The sequence below is a fragment of the Penaeus vannamei genome, chromosome 23 (assembly GCF_042767895.1).
Source record: "Penaeus vannamei isolate JL-2024 chromosome 23, ASM4276789v1, whole genome shotgun sequence".
Lineage (NCBI taxonomy): Eukaryota > Metazoa > Arthropoda > Malacostraca > Decapoda > Penaeidae > Penaeus > Penaeus vannamei.
The window spans coordinates 33,266,546-33,294,045 of NC_091571.1; the positions used below are offsets into that span (position 1 = coordinate 33,266,546).

The 27,500-nt window shown below is 42.4% G+C and overlaps 1 protein-coding gene across 6 annotated transcripts in view; it reads right to left on the reverse strand.

The window, feature by feature from the left end:
• The window catches only part of LOC113826669 (uncharacterized), a 605,469-nt gene that overhangs the window by 59,238 nt on the left and 518,731 nt on the right, over positions 1-27,500 (reverse strand). For all 6 annotated transcript variants that reach the window (XM_070137939.1, XM_070137942.1, XM_070137940.1 and 3 more), the window contains one exon: positions 3,090-3,212. In XM_070137939.1, coding sequence (XP_069994040.1) covers positions 3,090-3,212 — 123 coding nt within the window. The remainder of the gene's footprint in view (positions 1-3,089; positions 3,213-27,500) is intronic.

The following is a 27,500-nucleotide window of genomic DNA, read 5'->3' on the forward strand; positions in this document are numbered from 1 at the left end:
AGGGAGGGAAGGAGGGAGGGAAGGGGGGAGGGAGAGGGAGAGGGTGGGAGGGAGGGAAGGGAGAGAGAGGGAGGGAAGGCAGAGAGAGGGAGGGAAGGGTGGGAGAGGGAGAGGGAGAGAGGGTGGGAGGGAAGGGAGAGAAAGGGAGGGAAGGGAGGGAAGGGAGGGAGGGAAGGAGGGAAGGGAGGGGAGTGAAGGAGGGAAGGGAGGGAAGGGAGGGAAGGAGAGAGAGAGAGAGAGAGAGAGAGAGAGAGAGAAGAAAGAAAGAAAGAGTGAGAGAGTGAGTGAGAGAGAGAGAGAGAACATGCACAAAGCAGACGAGAGAACAATAAGCACCTCTTCTTCCACTGTTTCTTTCTCCCGTCTTTATCACCTTTTCTCCTCTCTTCCCAATTTGCGTGACTCGCCCTCCGAGAGAGTCACGAGTGCTTTTTAAACTCGTTTGACCTTGACCCTTTCTCACAATGAATCTGAGGTCAATCTCCCATTTCCTTCCCCTTTTGTTCTATCTTATCTTGTTCTTCTTATCTTTCTATCGTTTTTTTTCTATCTTTTCTTTTACCTTGGTGAGAAAGTCGCTTCCTAATATATACGTATCATTTTTTATATCATATATTTTTTTTTATACTTTCTATACGCTAACGAGGCGAAGATTTAATTGCTTTCACAATCCACTTTCATTCATGATAATTAACTGCTTTCATATTGCAAATTCATTCATGGAAGTGAGTGTCTGATCGATGCATCTTTTTTTTTTTTTTTTTTTTTTACTGACAAAAGGTTGGACGTGGGCGTTGGCGGCAACACTGTGGGCGGGATTGGATGCATGCTGGGCGAGGATGCGGTCTATGTCTCTCTCTCTCTCTCTCGGAATATGATGTTGGTATGTTGGTATGAGGATGGGATAGATAGATAGAGAGAGAGAGAGAGAGAGAGAGAGAGACAGAGAGAGAGAGAGAGAGAGAGAGAGAGAGAGAGAGAGAGAGAGAGAGAGAGAGAGAGAGAGAGAGAGAGAGAGAGAGGACGAGAGAGAGAGAGAGAGAAGAGAGCGGACGAGAGAGAGAGAGAGAGAGAGGGGACGAGAGAGAGAGAGGGACGTGAGAGAGAGAGAGAGGGACGTGAGAGAGAGAGAGGGGACAGAGAGAGAGAGAGGGACGTGAGAGAGGGGAGAGAGAGAGGGACGTGAGAGAGAGAGAGAGGGACGAGAGAGAGAGAGAGAGAGAGAGAGAGAGAGAGAGAGAGAGAGAGAGAGAGAGAGAGAGAGAGAGAGAGAGAGAGAGAGAGAGACGAGAGAGAGAGAGAGAGAGAGAGAGAGAGAGAGAGAGAGAGAGAGAGAGAGAGAGAGAGAGGGACGAGAGAGAGAGAGAGAGAGAGAGAGAGAGAGAGAGAGAGAGAGAGAGAGAGAGAGAGAGAGAGAGAGAGAGAGAGAGAGAGAGAGAGAGAGAGAGAGAGAGAGAGATTGAGACAGAGAGAGATTGGGACAGAGAAATATTGAGACAGAGAGAGGGAGATAGGGAGTGAGAGAGAGAGAGAGAGAGAGAGAGAGAGAGAGAGAGAGAGAGAGAGAGAGAGAGAGAGAGAGAGAGAGAGAGAGAGAGAGAGAGAGTGTGTGTGTGTGTATGTGAGTGCGCGCGTGCGTGCGTGCGTGCGTGCGTATAAGTACAAGTATAAGTATAAGTATGAGTACAAGTATACGTGCGTGTACGTGGTCTCAAGGTGCGTGCGCGGGCGTGAAACACACCCGCAGTCGAGATTGCGGGCGGCGAAATCTTAAAAGAAACGTGAAAACCCAAGATAACAGACGCCCCCGCTTGCACAGGATGATTTAGCCGAAGCGCAGATGGGCGAGCGAGAGTGGGCGTCGCTGCGGGCGTAGATGACTGACATTCATCGCCGACCCCCCCGCCCACTCTCCCTCCTCACGCCCGCCGCCGCCCTGTGCCATCCGTCACGCTCTGGATGCTGGGAGATGCGGGAGATGAAGGCACGTGTCATCTGGACAGGTGTGTCTCGATCATCTCGCGATAACACGAAACACAGTAACAGAAAACAACAAAAAACAACAACGACAATAAGGAGACACACTAACAAAAACAACTACGACAATTATAAGTAAAATAACAACGATAACAACAAGAACAGAAATAATAACAATAATAACAATAACAATAACAATGATAACAACAAGAACAGAAATAACAAGAATAACAATAATAATAACAACAAGAACAATGATAATAACAAGAACAACCGTAATAATAATAATGACAATAACAACGACAATACTAACAACATTACAACAACAATACCAACAATAACAATAAAAATAACAACTAAAACATCAACTTAAAATCACAGAAGTGTAATAAAAAATCCCGAAGTTCAAGCTATCCTGTTCAGTGTTCAACTGTTCAGCATCCTCAGCCGTCATCTTGAACAAAACCATCACTTAGGAAACCGCGTTCAACAGGACGAACTTTGCTGAACAATCTCCCGGTGTGACGAAAGAAGCCATTTTGTAATTCTAACCGCAAAAATATAACAAAATTCTCCAGCTGTTCTCCCACGGCTGCTATTTATATGTCTCGTTCGCCTGTTACAATATCAAATATTTTTTCTTAATATTTTTTTCTGGAATTTTGGATTTTCTTTGCAGAACAGATGACGAAAATGTGAAGCATAATATCACTATTGGAAACATTCACTTAGACGTGGTTTGTCAGTTATAAAATTATGTTTAAATTTCAGAATGGAGGAGGAGGAGGAGGAGGAGGAGGAGGAGGAGGAGGAGGAGGAGGAGGAGGAGGAGGAAGAGGAGGAGGAGGAAGAAGAAGAAGAGGAGGAGGAGGAGGAGGAGAAAGAGGAGATGACGAAGGAGAAGAGATAAAGAAAGAAAATGAAGAAAGAAAAGAGAAATAACAACATCCTCAACCACAACAACAACAACAACAAGGGCACCCCATCCGACCAACCACCAACTCTAACCCACTTACTTCCGAAAATCAAACCAAACACTTTTTTTCTCTCTTTACCATAGTCCCCCCTCCCACCAAACCTAAACTCATAGAAAACGGGAAGTCCGCTCTTACCAGGATCTTCGGCATAGTAGGACCTGCTGTCGGACTCCCCAAGGCCTTCGTCAGGATATTCTGCAGAGACGTAGTCATTGGCCGCGTCCTCATAGCCCTCTCCTTCCTCCTCGCTGCCGTAATCTGCGAAGGATAAAAGGAAAAAAAGGATGGTTAGTGATGGAGAGGAATGGATGGTGTGCATGTGGATTCTTTGGAGGGAGAATGGGGTATGAGGTGGGAGGGAGGGAGGGAGGGAGAGGGAGAGGGAGAGGGAGAGGGAGAGGGAGAGGGAGAGGGAGAGGGAGAGGGAGAGGGAGAGAGAGAGAGAGAGAGAGAGAGAGAGAGAGAGAGAGAGAGAGAGAGAGAGAGAGAGAGAGAGAGGGAGAGAGAGAGAGGGGAGGGAGGGAGGGAGGGAGGGAGGGAGGGAGAGGGAGAGGGAGAGGGAGAGGGAGAGGGAGAGAAAATAGACAAATAAACAAACAAATAAAACGAAAATAAAAGCATATCATACAACCTCCCTTACCCCCCAAAAAAAAACGAAAAAAATAGAGACCCCCCCATAAAAAAAATTTGCTCCCGCGGTCACTTGCAAAAAAAGTGCGTGTCCTCGCGGGCCGAAAGCGAAAGGTGATGTCCTCGCGGTTGCTAAAGGAAATAGAATCGACCTCGCGGGAACTACTGTTAATTAGGGTGACTGCAGGAAACGGAAGGTAGATCAATGGCGTTGAGTTTTCATTTGATTAATTTGTTGTCTGTCTGTCTGTCTGTCTCTCTTTCTCCCCCCTCCCTCCCCCTCTCTCTCTCTCTCTCTCTCTCTCTCTCTCTCTCTCTCTCTTTCTCTTTCTCTTTCTCTTTCTCTTTCTCTTTCTCTTTCTCTTTCTCTCTTCCCTCTCTCTTCCCTCTCTCTTCCCTCTCTCTTCCCTCTCTTCCCTCTCTTCCCTCTCTTCCCTCTCTTCCCTCCCTTTCCTCCCTTCGCTCCCTTCCCTCTCTTCCCTCTCTTCCCTCTCTCCCCTCTCTCCCCTCCCTTCCCTCCCTTCCCTTAATGAGAATAAATACAACGTGTCCTGGATTGCAAAAGGAATTTGACATTCATTAAACATATGAATGGAGATGAATTGGCCGTCGTGTTGAAAGGACATTCAGATGTGAAGAATGATGTATATTGCGAGAATTACGCGCACACACTCTCAAAACAAACAAACACGTATACACACATACATACATACACAAACACACACATTTATACATATACACATACATACATACACAAACACACACATTTATACATATACACATACATACACAAACACACACATATATACATATACACATACACCGACACACATACATACGCAAACACAGTCATATGAATATACACATACACCCACACACATACATACACAAACACAGTCATATACATATACACATACACCCACATACATACATACACAAACACACTCATATGCATATACACATACACTCACATACATACATACACACACTCATATACATATACACATACACCCACATACATACATACACAAACACAGTCATATACATATACACATACACCCACACACATACATACATAAACACACATATACATATACACATACACACACAAACGAACTCATATGCATATACACATACACCCACCCACCTACATACATACATACATACATGCATACATACATACATACATACACGCACGCACGCATGCAATACCATGAAAATGAGTGCAATGATGCCGCCAAATCACCCTAATCATTGCAATAACGAGGGCGGAGACAAATTCCTGCTTCATGGGGTTAGTATACGCACCGGAAGCCCCCCCCTCCCCCTCCCCCCACGCCCCCACCCCTATCCCCTTTCTCACATTTCCTATCTATCTCAATTGGATCAAAATTGGCAATGATCTGTTTCCTATTTATTTCATTTGGATCAAAATTGGCAATGGTCTGTTATGTTATCCACGTGACAATGTATCATGCTTGTTTTTTGTTTTGTTTTGTTTGCTTATCTCATGTATTTTATTTCTATTTGTTCTACCGTACGTTGTAGTGTTATACGTTATATTTCTCATTCTTCCTTTCTCTTACTATCTTCCTCTATCTGTCATTATGTGCCTATGTCTGTGTCTCTATTTCTCTCTCAACCTCCCTATCTTCCTCTCTCTGTCTCCATTCCTCCCGCTCCCTCTTCCTCTATTTACATTATTTCTCACTCTCTCTACCTGCAGTGTGAATGACACATGCGGGTATTAAGTGCATGATTGCCTCATGCGTAGTGCACCTCACCTTTCTTTGCTTCCTTCATGGTTGTCTGTTTCCACAAGCAAAACAATTAAGCCACAGACACTTCTTCACGTATTTCCCACAGCTCTTAATATCTTTATTATTTATTTTTCAATTCCGTTTCCAGTGGGGGGTCTTCTGTGCTTTTTTTTTTTTGTTATTGTTTATCACATGTTTTTTTCAGACTGGTGCAGAGCAGGGAATAAGTATGTAAGAGTCGTCCATAATCTACACTTGGGCTGCTTCCTCGTCCCCCTCTTGTGCAGATAAGCCTCTTAAATACGCCACGAGTTAGGGTGTATTGCGCTATTTTCTTGTTTATTTATCTGCTGTATTTATTTTCAATGGCTTGGTCTATCTTCAGAGTCCTTCTCTTTTCTACAATTGAGAACTATCATAAAAGGCACTAAAACACACGGCTAATCACAAGAACCACCGCAGTAGTATTGGTATATAACACACGAAATGATATAAAAGTTCTTCTATTTTCTCCTGTGAAGTTTCAGTCACTCGACACCAAGTCCTCCTCAGACACCGAGTGGGACGTCCCGAGTGTCGTGTAGGGAACCGACGCGACTGGAACACTGACTGTTGCGTCGCCGAGCAGTGGCAGCTGGAAGCCCGCCGACAGCCCGACAGCATGGACGCGCATGTGTGTTCGTGTGTGTGTACGTTTGTCTGCAAGTGTGTACGCGACGCTGACCTCCAACCTTGGCAACGTTGCGGGCTTTCACAAAACGCCTCCCCCTAGGAATATCTCACCACGCACTCCAAATAAAAAAAAAGCGCGTGTCTCGTTTACTTCCAGACGTGGGGAAAATGGGAGACAACGAGGGAGTCCCCAACACGAGTCCCAACGCCGCCGTCGAGTCCGGGAGAGGGAAAACCGGACTGGTGGGCGGTGGGCGTCCGAGACCGTGTGATGGAACTTGCAGGTACCAAAGAGAACTGGGTTACCCATATGGCGCTCGGGCCACGCACGCCGCCGCTGTTGCCAGACCGGGAGGGAACCCCTACGCCGCCCGGAGTCCGCGTCTTTTCCTCTCTCGTCAAATTATATGGTGACGGATTTAATTGGCAATTATGTTTCTGCTTTTGTGTTTATGTATCTTTAAATCATTTTTCTACTCTGTTTACTCAGGCGAGGAGACAGGGAGAGAGTAGAGGCAGAAAGAGAGAAAGATATAGATAGATAGAGAGGAGAGAGAGAAGAAAGAGAAGATAAAGAGAGAGAGGAAAACGAAAGAGAGAGAGAAAGAGAGAGTGCAGAACGAAAGAAAGAAAGAGAGAGAGAGAGTGGAGAACGAAAGAAAGAGAGAGAGAGACAGTGGTGAACGAGAGAGAGAGAGAGAGGGAGAGAGAGAGAGAGGGAGAGAGAGAGAGGGAGAGAGAGAGAGAGAGAGAGAGAGAGAGAGAGAGAGAGAGAGAGAGAGAGGGAGGTCGACAGACGGGTAGATGTGTGCATATATACACACTGGAAAAGAGGGTTAAACGCAAACACACATCTCCACCCATCCGAAATAAAAAAAAAAAAATGTAAATTCACCCCCACAAGCTCATAATTTCTTCAAGAACTTTAATTCCACATGAAAACAAAACAAAAAAATAATAATTAGAACTCCCCCCCAAAAAGTAAATTGCAATTAAAATAAATTAACGAATTCCAATATAAGAAAGACATCGTCCACCAACCGCAGTGGAAATTAAAACGAAATTCCACGACAAGCATCTGTTTTCAGGTTTCGCCAAAAAGTACACATTTTTTGCCGAAATTGCACAAAGTTTCATCTCCTGCAATTTGCATGACCTGGAAGACGAACATCAAAATCGTTCTTCTTAAAGAGATAAAAGAAAGATATAGGAAAAGGAAGGAATAACAGTAATCGTGAAAATAATAACGATAATGCTACGAACATAATAAAGTGATAATGATACTGACAAAAAAATATATACATAAGAAAATAAAACTATTTTCAGGAGTCGCCTTTGAGATTTTGATGATATCTTGACTAAATTCCTAACGATTTATTAGTATATCATAAAAAATCGATGTCGATTCGTATTCCTAGAAAAAAAGAAAAGAAAAAAACAACTTAACGGCCTTATTTACCGTTATCATGTTTCAGGAATCTTAATATTTTTTTACTTGGCCTAGATAATCACAGTTCAATGTATTGGCATTAGGTTTAATATCATCCTGTGACAAAAAAACGGTAGAACAGATATCTTGATGGCAATGATGATAACATTTGGAAAAATACTAATAATTACAATGCCTAAGTTGATAATAAAAATCTAGACATTTGTAAATTACACAGATATTTATAAAAATAGAAATCAAATGCGCTGGTACTTGTTAAAAAGGATTCCATAAACATAATAAAAAAAAACATGATACTTGGAATACCGCAAATCTACTTTAGTCTCTGCTTCGAAAACGGGAAAGTATAAAGAAAAACGATGTTGTCAGCCATTCTAGGGGTAACATAACTATTCCTAAAAACGCGCCTTTTTTATTATTTAATCGCTGTGTCTCCTTTATTTCCCCTACACCCACGCGTCCTAAAAATAGACTCCCGAACGACAAGGGGCACGAGGTGATCTTGTCTGCAGTGCCCTAAATAACCCGCTCTTCCTGGAGACGAGTCGTTAAGGTCAAATAAGAGCAAAGACTCGCACGGAACAAGAGATAAAAATTATGCATAATGGATCCGTATAACTTACACAGTTCATCCATAAAACGATTTAAATAGTATACCCCAGAGTCTGTGGTTTTAATAGAGGTTACCCAAATAAATACTACTATTTGTGTTCCATTTACAACGGTTGTTTTGGGGTTTCTCCTCAAATAGTTCGCAAGGTAGAGTCAACATAACGGATGATATTTACACTATACTTCCCTTACTTTCCTTGCCAACCTTGTACATATATATAAATAGCGTTATCATCACTGTCCAGAGATACTGACATTAATCTCTTGGACAGATCAATGACTTATTTTGTAACTCTGATGATAAAAATAAATCGCTCGGTGATTGAGCCTTTCATTGCACCTCTTTCAAGCCACCTGTGGAGTCACTAACAGCTGGTCACAGAGGTCTTCCGTGTGTTGTTGGGCGCATTACGTGATAGACTTTCTAATCCGTCGAGATAGTCCTTTTTTTAACACTTCCTGTTGATCCTCGAGGGACTTGGAGAGCGTTCAAGAAAGGTGTTAAAACCTCTCTTGCGATTCGGTCTGCTGCGTCGACACATTAACGTTTTGTGGCGTTTGTTGCATGTGTTTGCGTGTTTAGATACATGCAACGTTCGTCTGGTATACTTCCGACGCTCGTACACGCCACAAAATATTCATTTTCCCTTATAAACCATTAAAAAGAGATGAAATAAAATATTTATGCTAACATCCAACCAACGACTCTCCCACCTGGTCGAGGAGTGGAAAGTGTCCGCCCGATGCTCCCTTGTTTTAAGCTAGGTTGAGATAGGTTCAGGAAGAGAACGGGAAACGTAGAGACCGAGAAACGAAGAAACTGGGAAAGATAGAAACCGGATAACGAAGAAACTGAGAAAGATAAAGACAGGGAAAGATAGAAACCGGAACACGAAGAGACCGAGAAACGAAGAAACTGGGAAAGATAGAAACCGGAAAACGAAGAGACCGAGAAACGAAGAAACTGGGAAAGATAGAAACCGGAACACGAAGAGACCGAGAAACGAAGAAACTGGGAAAGATAGAAACCGGAAAACGAAGAGACCGAGAAACGTAGAAACTGAGAAAGACCGAGAAACGTAGAAACTGGGAAAGATAAAGAGAAGGAAAGATAGAAACTGAGAAACGTAGAGATCGGCAAACGATGGAACCGGGGAACGGAAGGCAGGGACCAGGGAACAACCACAACACGCACCCGGGGCAGAAGACGACAGACTGAAGAGGGCAAGACCGGACAACACAGGCCCTCACGCTGGACCCACTCCCAAAAACCGGAAATTCCCATCCATCCTTCTCCCTGTTGCCAAGATCAAGATTTTTTCCCTCTTTTCTTTACTATATCATTCATCATCATACGGTTCTGTTGGTTTCCCTCTTTTCTTTACTATATCATTGTCAATTTATCATCATAAGCTTCTGTTGGTGTGAGTTGAACAGCTGGTATGCTACCCCCGTTTATTTACACCAGGAAAGATATGTTATTTATAGTCATTTATAGTTAATGAATATAAAGTCATTTATAGTTAATATAGCTATCGGCCAAATAATACTGCAAAAGCGGTAAAATTGATAATGAAAACATCGTTTGAAACTAACCCCCCCTTTTTCCCACAGCAACAACATAATAACACATAACAACAAAGAAACTGATAGCAATAATAATACAAATGATGGCGGTAAAGATAACATTGATAATAGTGATAAATGCATATAGAAATGGACCTAGAAATATTCATGATGATATATGATAATAATAATAACACAATTTGTAAAAGTTTGGCTTGGAGGACCCCCCCCCCTCTTGAGGCTTCTCCAAATGAGTAGAAAGCCTCACAAACCGTCTTCACTAACCATTCAGTCTTTCCCTACTTATCGTTCTCCTTGTTCTCCTCGTCCTTCTATTCTTTTTTTTCCATTGTCCTCTCTACCTTCTTCGGTTTCTGATCTTCATTCATCCCGTTCATTCTTCCTTCATCCTTTGTTTTCCTCTATTCCTCATTTCATCCCCCTCTCCCACTTCTTCTCCGGGCTCCTGCTTTCTTCATTCTTCCTCTTAATCTCCCATCTATCCATCCCTCTCCGCTATTCCCTTCTTCTCTCCCTCCACCCATTCCCTCACTATTCTCCCCCTTCCTTCTTCCCTCCTTCCATCCCCCCTTCCTCCCCATCCCCATCTCCCTATCCACCCCCCCCCCCTTCCTTCTTCCCTCCTTCCATCCCTCCCTTCCTCCCCCATCCACCAACTCCCTATCCACCCCCTCCTCCCTTCCTCCCACTCCTCCTTCCTCCCACCCCCCTCTCCCCCCTCCCCATACCCCCCTTCCACCCCCACCCCCCCAATAGAGAAACCGTCAACCACCCAATTAGATTCAATACCAACGGCGGCCATTACCGATTCGCTCGTGAGGTACAAATGGGCTCGTTTCCCGCTCGTCGTAAATGCCGCTTCAGGGTACGTGTTAATTACGTCAGACGGTGGCTAATGCAAGCACGCACGCAGCCAGGGAATTCGGTGGGAGTTGCTTCAGACGGAGAGGAATAAATGAATAAATGTGTGTGTTTGTGTGTGTGTGTGCGTGTGTATACATGTATATACATACATATATACACATACACATACACACACACGCACACGCACACGCACACGCACACGCACACATGCACACGCACGCACGCACGCACGCACGCACACGCACACGCACGCACACACACACACACACACACACACACACACACACACACGAACGCACACACACATACATATGAAGCTATATATGTTTACTTTGATGTGTATGAACATATATGGAGGCGCTGGTTGTCTTAATGGTTTATGGGATGCGCGCGCACGTTTTCGCAATTCACGAGAAGGGAAGAGTAAGAAAGATAATTATGAAAAATAAAACTAATATAATAATATAATAATAATAACAACAACAACAATAATAATGATAATAATAAAAGAGAGCAAGAAAACAATAATAATAATGATAAAAATAAAAGAGAGCAACAAAACAATAATAATAATGATAATAATAAAAGAGAGCAACCAAACAATAATAATAATGATAATAATCAATAATCAATTTGGCAATAGTAATAACAATAATCATACCGATTGTATTCCAGTTTGACATAGTTGCAGTTGTAGCAGTAATAGTAATAGAAATAGAAAAATGTAATGATAATAGAGGTAACCATAGAAGTAGAATAGCAGCGATGAGATTACAAAACAAATGAAAATAAAATAATAATAAATAAAGTAATAATAGAGGTAGCCATATCATTAGAATAATGTAAATAATGTAATAAGTAAATAAAATAAATAAAGAAAGAAAATAAAAATAGTCAGGTAGTCATAGAAGCAGAATATCAGCGGCAAAATTACGAACAAAAACAAAATAAAAAAATAATATAAAACAAACAAAGCACAAGCGTTTTGCGTGCGCGCGTGCGATCCCCTTGGGCACCTTCCACCTGTAATCTTTTTTGAAATCACAGCGTCACCCCCAAAGGCCCCGGGTTAGCGGAAAGGCGGTAAATGGGCGGCGGTGGGCGGGATGGGCGGGATGGGCGTTATCGGGGCGTAGAGATAGAAGGAGATTGTCACGGCGCGGTGGAGGTGGGCGGGGAAGGAGGGGGGATGGGCGGGGAGGGAGAGGGGTGGGCGGGGAGGGAGGGGGGTGGGCGGAGAGAGAGAGGGGTGGGCGTGAAGGGGCGTGTGAGGGGCGGTTGAGAGAGAGAGAGGAAAGGGGATGAAGGAATTTTTGTTCTTTGTCTTCTGTGGATCTTGAATTTTGCAGCAAAAGTAATGATAAAGTTTGTGATAATGATGTTAATGATAATCATATCAATGATGGTAACGATAATAATAGTATCAGTAATATAAATAAACATAACGATAGTGATGGTAATGATTAATGTAATAATAGTAATGAAGATGAAGATGAAGATGAAGATGAAGATGAAGATGAAGATGAAGATGAAGATGAAGATGAAGATGAAGATGAAGATGAAGATGAAGATGAAGATGAAGATGAAGATGAAGATGAAGATGAAGATGAAGATGAAGATGAAGATGAAGATGAAGATGAAGATGAAGATGAAGATGAAGATGAAGATGAAGATGAAGATGAAGATGAAGATGAAGATGATAAAGATAAAGATAAAGATAAAGATAAAGATAAAGATAAAGATGAAGATGAAGATGAAGATGAAGATGAAGATGAAGATGAAGATGAAGATGATGAAGATGAAGATGAAGATGAAGATGAAGATGAAGACGAAGACGAAGACGAAGACGAAGACGAAGACGAAGACGAAGACGAAGATGAAGATGATGAAGATAACAATAAGTCCTTATTTTCGAAACAAACTGAACACACAATGGAAATGTCATATTATTCCAGACATCGTTTTGCACTTGCGCAGTCTTGCATGAAACGCCCTTTGTCACCATTCCCGGAATACTTAGTGGGGGGGGGGGGAGAGAGGATCAGTCCCCCCCCCCATGGATACGCGGAAGGGCGGGAGAAGAAATCAGTTTTTTTTTTTTTACTGTTATGATTATCATTATTAGTATCATTTTTACTATTATTATCATTACTACTATTACTACTATTATCATTATCATTTTAAATTATTATTAAATCACCATCATTTTCATAATTATTATTAGTTACTAAATCACCATTATCATCATTATCATTAATCAGTAAATCGCCATTACCATCACTATTGCTAGCATTGCCATTATAATCATTATTAGTAACATCACCTTTATCGTCATTTTCAACTTCATTATCATGATCAGCTTCACCTTCATTCGTCTTCATTACTATTATTAGTCACTTCTTTATCATTATCGTCATTATCGTTATCATCATTATTAACATTATGGTGCATAATTTCATAATTAATAATTAATTAATTAATAATAATATAATTTCATAATTAAGCCATTATTTCACACACACACACACGTGTGTATATGTGTATATATGTATGTGTATATATGTATGTGTATATACATATATGTTTATACTCACACACACACACACACACACACACACACACACACACACACACACACACACACACACACACACACACACACACACACACACACACACACACACACACAAACACGCACGAGTATGTGTGCGTGTGTGAACTCATGGCAAAAAAACAGCCTATGCCTTATCGTAAAGCAATTCAGCAATTCGGCAACCGATTATTCTCTCAGGGCCGCAACCACAGCATGCCAATTACCCGTCGGAAAATGTTGACCCGGTGCAGCAACTTTTACAATCTGTCAAAGCCGAATTCCCGACATGAAATGAAATGAAAGTAATGAAAAAATACAATCTCTTGAAAATAATAAAAAATATATATACATATACAGAATGAAAAAAATAAGACATTTAATAATGTTAAGTATGTAAAGTCACTGGAATAATCAAGGAGTGCCTGTGTTATCATAAGGGCGAGCCAAGTCTAATTGGGGCAGCGAGCAGTCGACCTTACCGAAGGCAGCACCAACGGCCACATACCACAGCACTAGAATGATTTTAAAAAGACATCTGTTCCGCGGGCGCTGATCATTACGACACCAGCACACCACTCCTCATGCAAGTCTTCCTTTTCTTTTTTGAAGAGACATCGGCGCGCGCTTATTCATCCGCAAAAGTGTTAAACAATGCCGGCGATCTGCACAATAAAGCCGTGGAAGCTATCTTGGGAGGCGGCTCACGATGTGACATTTTGATGACCTTTCGTCAGGTGTTTGGTCTTGTCTGGCATGTTTCGGGCATACGATGGTTCCTCTGTCCGCGATGGATGCATTGCCCGTAATCACAGTGTTATGTTAGTCTCACGTTTTTTATCGGGGACTAATTCTTTCACTTCATTTCTTCCCTTTTCGTAGGTACATAAAGGATGGATGGGAGGGTTGAAACATAGAAAACGTTTACAGCAGCACGACAGAGTATGGAAAGTGGATATAGGGGTGACTAAGGTATTTCTCTGACCGACCCCTGACTTCCCTCACCCCTTTTTTTTCCCTCCATCCTCCTTTCCTTTCACTTCTTTCCCTTCCACACCCCTTCCGCGTCGTTCTTGGGCCACTTTCACCCTTACCTTTCTCGCCGGCAGCAGAGCACAACGTCACCTTCGAAGCACAGCTCTTGGTATGATCTTTTCTGGCACGAGCTCTCACCCTACCAAGAAGGTCGGGCGATAAACCAAGCAGGCAAGCAAGCAGACGCCGATCCACCCGCTTCACCAGTCACTGCCAGAATGATCGGGTGTGGTTCGCAAGGAGACAGGGAGGAGACCCGCAGGTGATGGTGGTACAACCAAGGAAGGAAAAAAAAATTGCTGGAAGAATAAAAGGTGTTCCTCCTTACCTCCCTCCCTCCCTCGCACACTTCCTCCCACTCTCCCCTCCCTCCCTTTCCTCGTACCCTCGCTTACTCCTTCCCTTAGTCCTCCCCTCCCCCCCTCCGCCACCAACTCCCTACCACCACCGCTGTCCCTGTGAAACACTCATTACCTGTTTGCCTCCTTGCTAGGTGTCCTTGGAGAAATCTATATTCACATTTTCTTTCCCCAAGTATTTGTTTATATTTGTTATATATCGTATGCATTTGTTAGAATCTTAAAAAACGAAGTAGTGTAAACATGTGGTTGATTGGTCGACGGCGAAGGAAGGCCCGGATGGGGAGACACTTCCTGTGCACCTGAGGCATTTTTACGTGCAAGAACATTAATACATGAGTCCTCCCTCAAAACAAGTCGGAACACTGGTTTTCTATGGACGGTATCTCCGTTATTTTCCTTTTCCATTTTAAGTAAACCTATACATTTTCTCGATTAACGAAGAACCTGGTAAATATTTCTCGACGTTATATATACATCTGCCTTACGCTGTCCGTAATAACACGTCAACAACGGCGGGTCACGCGGACAATAACGAACGGCCCCTGTACCAACGCAAGGGAAACATACCCTTACGTGTCCCTGCGACAGAGCGCAAAGTCGCCTCACCTGGCGGGATAATGGGTCAGTTCCGGTCGTGGTGCGTTCAACAAAGAGTGAAAAAAGTAAGAAAAAGTCGTTGAATAAGAGCGAATTAGGCCGACTGAAAAGCCTCTTGGAGCCTATAGACATTTTTCAGAACAGAGATAGTAATATCTTATGGGAAGATAGGGAATAACGCTGTTTTTTTTATGATGTAATGGCATTTTATGTCTTCCCTTCCATCCATATCATCTTATATCGTGAAGCTAAACGCATGATTAATAATAATGATTATAATAGTAAAATTAAAGCTAATAGTAATAACAATAACGATAATAGTGATGACCGTGACGATAATAGTAATAATGATAGTAATTATAATGATAACAATAACAATTACAATAATAATAATAGTAGTAGTAGTAGTAGTAGTAGATATAGTAATAATAATAATAATAATAATAATAATAATAATAATAATAATAATAATAATAATAATAATAATAATACAAACAATAACAATAACAAAGGAATGACAATAAGAATAACAAAAAAAACAGGAACAACAACAATAATAATGATGATAACAGTGATGACAACTAAACCACAAAACAGTCAATCAAGGAAGAAATACCATTACTGTACATTGGAGTGTCTTATGTTTTATGAAGTACGAACAAGTTTCCTTTTTGAGATATTACACGATCCACAGACGGATGGGCGTCGGTAGGGAGGGGCACATCCTTACCCCCCCTCCCTCCCCCCCTCTTGCTCTCCTGTCTCAGAATCCTTGACCTGCTTGTCCCTCCCACGCCTGTCGGTCTGTTTCGTCTGCACGCAAGCACATAAGAAAGCAAGTGTGTGTGTATGGTGGTACTGATATATATGTTTTTTTCGGGTTAATAAAGTCTCTGTATGTATGTAAGTCTGTTTTTGTCTCTGTCTGTGTCTGTCTGTGTCTATCTGTCACTGTCTCTCTCTTTTTCTTTCTCTTTCTTTCTTTCTTTCTTTCTTTCTTTCTTTCTTTCTTTCTTTCTTTCTTTCTTTCTTTCTTTCTTTCTTTCTTTCTCTCTCTCTCTCTCTCTCTTTCTCTCTCTCTCTCTCTCTCATTTACTTAGACACACAGTGAATGGTAACACCTGTCATTCCTAGAACACAGGAGGTAATTTAGAAGCAAAATGAACAAGAATAACTATTGTAATAAATGGAAAATGACATAATTGCTGTTATCAATCCGCAAGCGAACACATATATCTATCCAACTTCTAGTTTATTCCATCAATTTGTTCAGATATTCGGTTATATATTTCAAATTAATGAAAGATGAATGACTTGCACATTTTTCGATCTGATGTAGCGCCATCAACAGAACATATTTAACCTAAGCTGACACACTTACCCAGAGAGGGCCCTCAAAAGGAGCGACACGGAGGAAATTACACGAAACAAAACTTGAGAGGAGAGAATGAACGAGAGAAAGACATGCGGGAAAGTGGGCCAAACGTGATTGTGTTCGTGAACGTATTCAAAATCACCCAACCTACTCTTCTTGTTTTCCCAAGTTAGCTCGATCCCTCCTTATCTGAGGCTCCTGATACGGCAGAATTCCTTGAACTGTCTTATCGCTCTGTAAATACTGTATGGAATGTGTTATAAACGATCATTTGGATTACCAAGACCAAGGTCCAGGAATTTGGGGACTTGATAGGAGAACCTGTTCAGTCGGTACGTGCTTGCGGCGAGGACATTGAAGTCACAGAGAGCTTTACATACCTTGGTAGTGTAGTTCATAACTCTGGGCTGTCAGACCATGAAGTCAGCAGACGGATTGGCCTGGCAGCAGGGGTCATGAACTCTCTCAACAAGAGTATTTGGAGATGTCGGTACCTGTGCAGAAGGACCAAGCTTCGGGTTTTCAAGGCCCTGATAATGCCAGTTTTGCTATACGGTAGCGAAACCTGGACATTGTCCTGTGCCTTGGAGGCTCGTCTTGAAGCCTTTTGCAATAGGTCCTTGCGCCAGATCATGGGGTACTGTTGGCGGGACCATGTGTCCAACCAACGGTTGCACCGTGAGACTGGCACAAGCCCTGTTATCTGCACAATCCGTGATCGCCAACTCAGGCTATATGGCCACCTGGCTCGCTTTCCTCAGGATGATCCTGCCCATCAGGTCGTCTCTATTCGAGACAACCCTGGGTGGAGGAGGCCTGTGGGACGACCGAGGAAGTCGTGGCTTGGGCAGATCGACCAAACCTGCCGTGATGAACTAGAGATGGGCCGAGTCCCTGCCTGGCGTCTAGCCATGAGGGATCCTCGTGGGTGGAAGCGAAGGGTGGATGCGGCTATGCGCCCCCGTCGGCGTCAGCCCCCATGATGATGATGATGATTTGGATTACAGGACGCAACATTTCGTAATATTGCATGAACTCTACGGGGGTTTCGCATGAGAGAACGGAGCGCTTGGAGTATCAGAGAAAACGGATACTTGCGAAGTGTAGGGCTAACTATGCTAAACATTAGAACCGAGTTTTTTCATGATAAATACCATCACGGTTATTTTTACCATTATTGTCATTATCTTCCTCTATATTTTTATCATCATCATTCGTATTATTCCCATATCTCTCAATATTTTAAGGATTTTTCCATATCAACTATGACATACTGTTGTTTTAGCATGTCTACAAAAGGTACCGTCATCAACTATTCGCACAAAGAATATAGCACAGATCTAGGAATTTCACATTCACTAAACAGTATAATCTAAATGAAATACCGTAGTATTACACACCTGGTTTTCACTCTTCTCCGAAAGTAAACAAACTCGACATCACAGTAAACAAGGAATACAAGAAACAGAGCTTAACAAGGAAGCATAACTACACTATCCACTCCATCTGTCTCTCGTTGACTCACAATGCCGTTACATTCTTAGAGAAATAAAGACCCCAAAAAGACGTAATAACCAAGACAAAGAAGAACGACAGAAGCAATCATTATAAACTTAATCTTAAACATGGGAACCACATAAACTAGAGAATTTTCTACTCGGAATAACTTCTCTTAAGTCTTCTTATATGATGAGAAACCCTGTCTGTCACGAACTAACAAAATGATTCATGAGTAAATCGCCTCTTGTTGAGTACGAGGAGAATCCCACTAAAAGAGGAGGTTGAGTAATGTTATATCAGTTATTTTTGTGAGTGAAAGCCAAACGTGAGGTATTATATGCATTTCGTGAGTTATTTTGCATCCATTTCATCTTGCTCGGATTGAGAGAGAAATACATCTTCTTAAAATAAAATGTGTTCATGGAGATATAGATGGCGAGGAGCGGGTGGGGGAGGGAGGGAGGGAGGGAGAGGGAGAGAGAGAGAGAGAGAGAGAGAGAGAGAGAGAGAGAGAGAGAGAGAGAGAGAGAGAGAGAGAGAGAGAGGAGAGAGAGAGGGAGGGGAGAGGAGAGGGAGAGGGAGAGGGAGAGGGAGAGGGAGAGGGAGAGAGAAAAGAGGGAGAAATAGAGAAAGAGAAAGAGAGAGAGAGAGAGAGAGAGAGAGAGAGAGAGAGGGAGAGAGAGAGAGAGAGAGAGAGGAGAGAGAGAGAGAGAGCAGAATAATAGAAATATATAGAATGATATAACGGGCAGATACATGGGGGGGGAGAGAAAGAGAGAGAGAGAGAGATAGAGATAGATAGATATACAGGTAGATATATAGAGAGAGGAGAAGAGAAAGTAAAATTCAAGAGAAGAGAAAGTCCGGTACAAAAGTAGAGAAGAAACAAGAGCAAGAGAGACAGCGATAAAAGGAGAAAGAAACGTAAAGTAAAAGAGAGAATAAAAAAGAAACAAACAGGGACAGAAAACGAAAGAAAAATATAAGAAAGGAAGAAGGTAAAAAGTGAGGAGAGGAGAATCCGATAAATTAAAAATATTAATAGAGAAAGAGAGAAAGAAAGAGACGAATACTCAAAGAGAGAACGAAAAAAAGAGAACGATAAAAAGAGAAAGAAAAAGAGAGGCAACAAAAAAAGAGAAAGAGAGAGAGAGAGAACGAAAGAGAATGTCGACAAGCTCTCTTCACGGGTTCGAACAATTAGCAACAGAAAGTGACTCCGCCCGCCACATGACACTTGAATTTTCCCGCCACTTTCGTCTCGTCGGTGCGGTCTCATGGCGGTCATTTTGCGCCGAATTGTTACGTGCGATTCGGGATTGTGCAGGATTGGAACAAGGCGCATGCGTCATCGGGAACAGATTGTGCTTAATGCTACATGCATAGTTGTAAATATCTGTGCACGTGTGTGGTTGGATTTGTTCACGTGTATTCAGGTATTTAGTCTTAGGAAAAGTAGAGAAGTAGAGATATTTATGTACACTGACAAGCACACATGCGCTCGCACACACACACATACACACACACACATGCACGCACGCACACACGCACGCAAGCACACACACACACACACACACACACACACACACACACACACACACATTCACAACCACACACACACAAACACACACATTCAGAACCACACACACACACACATGCACAACCACCCACACATCTACATCCACAACCACACACGTACACGGACACACATTCCCCCCCTCCCCCCAATTCCACTAATTTGCGGAGAAACCATGAGACAAATGCTATTGGTCCTAATGTCGAATTAGCGGCCCTTTTACAACCACAACCCCAGTGCTCGCTGCCGTGACGTCACCAATGGTTTTATAAGCCATTAACCGGCGATGAAAAAAAGTTAACCGGCCCCTCGCTCTTGACCGGAAGTTCGAAATACCTTGTTGTGGCTTTGTCCCATACGTGCGTGTGTGTGTGTGTGTGTTTGTTTGTTTGTTTGTTTGTTTGTGTGTGTGTGTGTGTGTGTGTGTGTGTGTGTGTGTGTGTGTGTGTGTGTGTGTGTGTGTGTGTGTGTGTGTGTGTGTGGAAATAAACAGTAGGTAGGTAAATACATAAATAAAGATAGGTATATCCCAAGTATACTGATGCATAGATAGATAGACGGATATACTAACAGACATGTAGACAGATACAATATGATTGTCCATATAAACGTATACGCATCTATACATAAACACATACACAAATTCACCCATTTACATGCACAGTATACGTACATACGTGTAGACATATCACATACAAAATACACTCATAGAAAAAGACCCATCTTCCTTAACAAAAATCCATCCTTATAATCCTTTCCTCCTCATACTTCGCATCCTCAATCTTCCTATTCTTCATAAAGATCCTGTCCTTCTCCCCTCCCCCTCCCTCCCCCTCCCCCCCTCGCCCACCTGCTAAAAATCAACCGTTATTTGGCTCATTACGGCGATGGCCAAATGAGACCGTTATCACCTGGTGCCCGATGGTTGCTGGTGATTTATAACAAGGTGTAACATAGTTTGGTGGTTTGCGTGCGAATAACTTGTCAATGGGTGATTTCTTGAGTCATTCATCATGAGTCGATGAATTAAATTATTGAAGTCGGAACCTGGAGTGTCTCTTGGAGTGAGTTGCCGGTTTTAGTTCTCCTCTCCTGGTCTCTCTCCCCATCTCCTCCTCCTCTCTCCCTCCCTTCCCCCTCTCCCTCTCCTCTCCTCTCCCTTTGTCAGAACATCTTCCCTCATCTGGACCCTCTCCTCCCTCCCCCCCCCCCCCCGGCTAGTTTTGAACCCCCTCTCTCCCCTCTCCCTTCTTTCGATACTTTTTCTCTCCTTTCGAAATCAATTATTTTACCCTTCATTTTCCCCCTTCCCCCTTCTCTCCCCTCTTTGTTCTTTCCTTTTTATCCCTTTTCGAACCACTTTTTGCCCTCCCTCCATAGGACCCTTCCTTCTCCCTCCACTCCCCTTCCACCCTTCCTCCACTCCCTTCCACCCTTCCTCTAAAGCTTCTTCTTCCAACCCCCTTCTTCTCCCCCCCCCCCTTTTCCACCCTTTCCCTCCTTTCCCCCCTCCCCCTCCTCTCTCTCACCCTTCCACCCTCATCACCCATCCTCTAGCCCTTTCCGAACCCTCAACTCTCCTTCAAGTGTGAGGGTAAGATTTAAGGACTGAGCTAAGGGCTAAGGGTGAGGGTAAGGGCTAAGGGTGAAGGTAAGGGCTAAGGGTGAAGGTAAGAGCTAAGGGTGAAGGTAAGGGCTAAGGGTGAAGGTAAGAGCTAAGGGTGAAGGTAAGGGCTAAGGGTGAGGGTAAGGGCTAAGATTTAAGGACTGAGCTAAGGGCTAAGGGTGAAGGTAAGGTTTAAGGACTGAGCTAAGGGCTAAGGGTGAGGGTAAGGGCGAAGGGTGAGGGTAAGGGCTAAGGGTGAAGGTAAGGGCTAAGGGTGAAGGTAAGGGTTAAGGGTGAAGGTAAGGGCTAAGGGTGAGGGTAAGGGCTAAGGGTGAAGGTAAGGGCTAAGGGTGAGGGTAAGGGCTAAGGTTTAAGGGTCAAGGACTGAGAACTAAAGAGCTAAGGGTAAAAGCTTAAAAAAAATAACAGAAAACGCGTATTACCACAGAAGGAAGGAAAGGGGGGGGGACTTCTACAAATCTGATGATATCATGCGCTTGCTATCTTTCGCATTCGTACCCTCCTGCCCGCCCACCCACGCCCACCCACGCCCACGTACGTACAACTTCCCCCCCCCCGCCCGCCCACTCCTACATCCGTGTCTCTCACTCGGCCCTACCCATCCCTAAGAGTGATGGTATGTGCGGAAATATCCATCTCCTGTGTGCGTTTTTTGTTCTCTGTGAATATACGTGTGAATTCGTACACGCAGGAATACGTACACGAAAGTCTCACGCGGATGTATACAAAGAATATTTATTTTATGTTTGTGTATCCGTGTATATGTGCTTATGTACGTATATTCACGTAAACAAATGATAGATTAATATGAAATATGATGATATAACATATTTTTTTTTAATCATTCTAATTTCTTTTCTTTTTTTTGCATTTCTTTTAAAGTTCATATCATCCTTGAAACAAAAACATCAAAAGATTGTACTGATCATTGTATCAATTTTTGTTTGGGTCAAAATCTTCAACATCAATTCGCAGATCATTGGGTCATTGCACGTGTTGCTAATTTGTGTATTGCATCATTCGTAATATTTTGCAACATGGTAAAATCTACTGTTGAACACAAAACCAGACTTGCAATCAATAAATTCGCTTGTAATTTAGTTGTCATTGCATCTCAGTTCAAATGATGTTCTAGTTAATAACAAATTAGAGAAAAAAAACGGGCGATTGGATATATTAATTAGATAAATTAAATTTTCTGGAGATGTGATCAATATTTTATAATTCATAGTAAGATATTCTAATAAAACGTTCGACCTTGAATGTTGTAAGAAACGTTTAAGTAGAATTAGGTGCTCGGACAAACAAACAAACACCAACACAAACACATCATGTCAAACAGAAGCCATTGATTTCCGCATCCTAACCCCCCCCCAAAAAAAAAAAAAAAACAATAACACAACTCGAGACCCGTATCCCAACCCTTCTAAAATAAATCAATAAATCAATAAGAAAAGAAAAAAAAAGAAAAATTAATAAATGAATAAGAAATTAACAAAAAATTAGTAAGAAATGGAAAAAAAGAAAAATGAATAAGAAATGAAAAGACGAAAAACAAATAAATGAATAAGAAACAAAGAATAAAGAAAATGAATAAGAAATGAAAAGACGAAAAATAAAGGAATGAACAAGAAATGAAAAGACGAAAAATAAACAAATGAATAAGAAACAAAGAATAAAGATAAGAAGACATAAAGAAAAAAGAGACAAAAAGACCAAAACGAGAGGAACCCAAGCATCGCCTGCCGAAGACCACGGCCACCGAGTGCAGCATACGAGCATAACAGCCGCCGTCCGGAGAGCATACTCGGAGCACGCACAGCATATGACAAGGCGAGCGAGGGCCACGCCACACCACAGCCGCTCCCCCACCCCCACCCCCACCCCCCCGACTCTGCGCCATCTGCTGTGGCTTCGCTGGACGACCTAACGGAGCTAAGGACTCGTGTGGGAGGGAGGGGGAAGGGAGGGAGGGAAGGGGAGAGGGTGGAGGAAGGGAGGGAGGAAGGGAGGAAGGGGAGGGGGGAATGGGTGGAGAGGGAAGGGAGAGAGGGAGGGAGAGGGGGAAGGGAGGGAGGAGGGGGAGAGAGGGAGTGGAGGGTGGAGGGAGAAGAGGGAAGGGGGAGGAGGGAGGGGAAAGGGGAAGGGAGAGAGGGGGAAGAGGGTGGGATGGGGAAGGGGAGGGAGGGAGAGCGGGAAGGGAGGGAGGGGAAGGAGGAAGGTGAAGAAGCGGGAGGGGGAGGGGGAAGGCCAGGACAACGCACTTGCTGGTGGACTTTGGTTCATGCAGACTGCGTGTTTTTTGGGGGTGGGGGTGGGGGTGGGTTAGGGAGGAAGGTAGAAAGGGGGAGGTGAGGGTGTGCGGGCGGTGTTGTTGTTGGAGGGAAAGACGATTTATCATGATTAGAGTAAGAGTACCTATTTATCTGTTTATCTATCTATCAATCTCTCTCTTATATATATATATATATATATATATATATATATATATATATATATATATACATACATACACACATGTGTGTGTGTGTGTGTGTGAGTCAGAGGATACATACATACATACACATACATACATACATACATGCATACATTACATACATACATACACACATACACATATACACACACACACATACACACATACACACACATACACACACACACACTACACACACACATATGTGTGTGTGTGTGTGTGTGTGTGTGTGTGTGTGTGTGTGTGTGTGTGTGTGTGTGTGTGTGTGTGTGTGTGTGTGTGTGTGTGTGTGTGTGTGTGCGTGTGCGTGTGCGTGTGCGTGTGCGTGTGCGTGTGTGTGTGCGTGTGCGTGTGCGTGTCCATACTCGCATACTTGTGTGCATTTATCTGAGGCACGGGTGTTTATACATGTTTACGAAATTCACGAATAAAAAATAAACATATAAAAACAAAACCAAATAACAATATCACTCCAAAATTAAATAAACTTTCAAAAACAAAAAAACAAAAAATCACCCATTAACTTCCTCATTGAGACTGAAGTGAACCATGACATGACGGATGACACGACGAAAAACAAACCCTCTATTTACGTTGCCTGCCAGAGGTGACAGTGGACCCGCGATGACGCAATCGTTGACATCTCAAACATGTTAAGAACACGTTTGGAGAAAGAATGTGTCTGTGTTTGTCTCGGTTGAATGGTCAACCAGAGCCAAAGAGAATTTTTTTTTCTTATTCATTCTTATTCATCTCTACGTTTTTGTTTTGTTTTGTTTTTTTGTTGTTGATTTTTCTTAATTAGAATTAGGTTAGATGGCAATTGTAGGCTTGTCCGTTATCTATATAATGTAATTTTATATATATTTTCGACATCGTTGATTTTACTTATTGCCTGTACGTTCTTATCATCATGTTTATCATTTTACTAACTATTATCGTCATAATCTTTCCTACTACTACTGCTATCCACATTATCTTCATTTAACGATAAAAGTTAGGATGATGATAATAATAATGATTTTTTTTCATATTTAGCTTGTCATCTTTATCATTAAAAGTGCATTTTTTCCCTGTAAGTCTAGTGTAGTGTTTGCTGGACTCAACTTGAGTACCTATTCCCTTTATGGATATATTACGACTGACCTCTCACCCTTAAAACCAGTAATTACCCTTCCTCTAAACCACCTAAAAACACCCCCTCCCTCACCTCCTCCCCCCAAAAAAAAGAAAAAAAAATAGAAAAATGGTCTCATCTTTCAAAGTAGCTTGTCCTTTAAAAGTTATACTATTCTCGTCTTATCCCCCTCCTCATAACCGCCCCCTCCTCATAACCGCCCCCAACCCTTTACCCCCCTAAAAAACGGAAACCGCCTCCCCCTTAACTCTAACCTCTAAAAAAAAAAAAAAAAAAAAAAAATCAAAAAAAAAAAAAAAAATCCTATTTATTCTTCGACGTCACAATTCAAAATCCGACGCAACCCCCGCGTTATTATGACGTATCACTACACTAAACTACGAAACGGACCCCTACTGTGTGACGACTGAATTTACGGTCTTTTCCCATGTTCGTAACGCAGATGTTCGTCCACTTTCGTTGTAGGAAATTCATACCGGTTTGAAAAAGGCGATGCCCTCGGAATGGCAACACTCGGCGTAAACAAATAACGGTTTTTTAAGTTGATGATTAAAACGTAAGAAATTAAGACGCCTGATTATGCTTACTTTGGGAACTTGTGCAAGTTATATGTAGATAAAAATGGAGATTAAAAAAGAAGTACTAAGATTTTTCGTTAAAATCCTACAAGAAAATATAAAGAAAAAACTAAAAACATGACTAGAATAAGTAGAAATTCGTGAGAAAAAGAAAATCGAAAATAAGTAAACAAATATAAAACTTAAAAGAAAGACTGTCCAGCAAAGACAAAGAAGAAAAACATATATATAATAAAAAAGGGGAAAAAAGAAATTAATTGCACAAAAACGGAAGAGCATCTCAAGAGTAGGAAGTCAAAGAAGGAGAGGAAAGGGGATGGGGGAGGAAGGGGGAAGGGGAAGAAGGGAGAGAGAGGGGATGGAAGTAGTAGAGGAATAGGAAGAAAGGGAAGTGAATAGAGAATGGTAGGAAAAACAAGAAAGGGGGGGAAGGGAAAGGGAGGAGATACAGGAAAAGGGGAGAGAGAAAACCTAAGAAAGGGAGAGAGATTGAAGAAACGGGGGAAGGGGAGGGAGGGGAAAGCAGAAGGAAGTCAAAGCAAAGGTGGAGGAAGGGGGAAAGAAGGGGGGAGGGGGAAAGAATGGGGGAGGTAGTTAAGGAGGGGGAAGAAGGGGGAGGGGGAAGGAATGGGGGGAGGTGGGGGGGGGGAGGTAGTTAACCGGCCGAAGTCTCCGATTTCTTCCGGATGGCGACAGAACCGGAACTCGAGAGCCCGTTCCCATAGCGCTTGCGGAGGGTGACAGCTGATCTGCCTCCTTCAAAGCGGAGCGGGGGAGGAGGAGGAGGAAGCAGGAAGGAGGGAGGAGGAGGGAGGGAGGAAGAGGAAGCAGGAAGGAGGAAGGGAGGAGAGAGGGGGAAGAAGGTGGAAGGAGGGAGGGGGGAGGAGGAAGAAGGAAGGAGGGAGGAGGAAGAGGAGTGGAAGGAGGAAGGAGGGGGAGGGGGAGGAGGAAGAGGGTGGAGGAGGAAGGAGGGAGTAGGGGGAGAGGTAAGAAGGAAGGAGAAAGGGAGGGAGGATGGACAGATAAGAAGGAGAAAGGAGGGAGGAGGGACAGATAAGAAGGAAGAAGAAAGGAGGGAGGACTAGGAAGCAAGGAAGGAGGAAAGAGCAGCGAGGAATAGGAAGTATGGAGGAGGAAGGAAGAATAAGCGAGGAGTAGGAAGCAAAAGGGAGGGAGAAGTAAGAAATAGGGAGGAGGACTAGGAAGCAAAGAGGAAGGAAGAAGAAGCGAGAAGTGGACACCAAGAAGAAAATAAAAAAATAAGAACCAAATCGGAGAAAAAAATGAACAACGAAAAAGACAGAAAGAAGAACTTAGAAAGAAGAGAAAACCACAAAGATGGAAGAATCACCCAGAAAGCCGTACCAGAAGGAGAGGGAGAAGGTGGGCGTGGGTGTGGGCGTGGATGGGCGTGGGTGTGGGCGGAAGTAAGTCCCTGGCAGACTGAGATTTGCGGTTTGTTATTCAGGGTTGGTGTAGGTCTGTTCTTCCGCTTAAACAGGTGCATTTAGGGACAGACTGCGGATGTTCTTCTCGGGATGTTCTTCAAGTTCGGTTCAAGGTTTCATATTTCTTTGTAAAGTGAAGCATATGTGTATATATATATGTATATATATATATGTATATATATATATATATATATATATATATATATATATATATATATATATATATATATATATATATATATATATATATAAATTGCGTTGATTAGGGAATAATAATGTTAATGATGATATTGATGATGGCAATGATAATGGTAATAATGATAACAATAATAAAATTAATAGTGATAATGACAATAATGATAGTGATAATAATAATAATAATGATAATAATAATATTAACGATAATAATACTAACAATGATAGTAATAGTAATAATGATAACAAATTGTTAAAAAAATAAAACGGTTGTGAATTCTGGAAATTAACGGAAAGATACATCAATAATCAAATACCAAAAACAATACCACACTTTGCTTATAGAATTAACAACACGAAAATAAACCAAAACCACGGAGGAAAACAACAACAAATAAAGCAAGCCACAGTAGCATATAAAACACGAAAAGAATAATATCATAAAAAAAGGTATTTCCTCCAGTCTACAAGAAC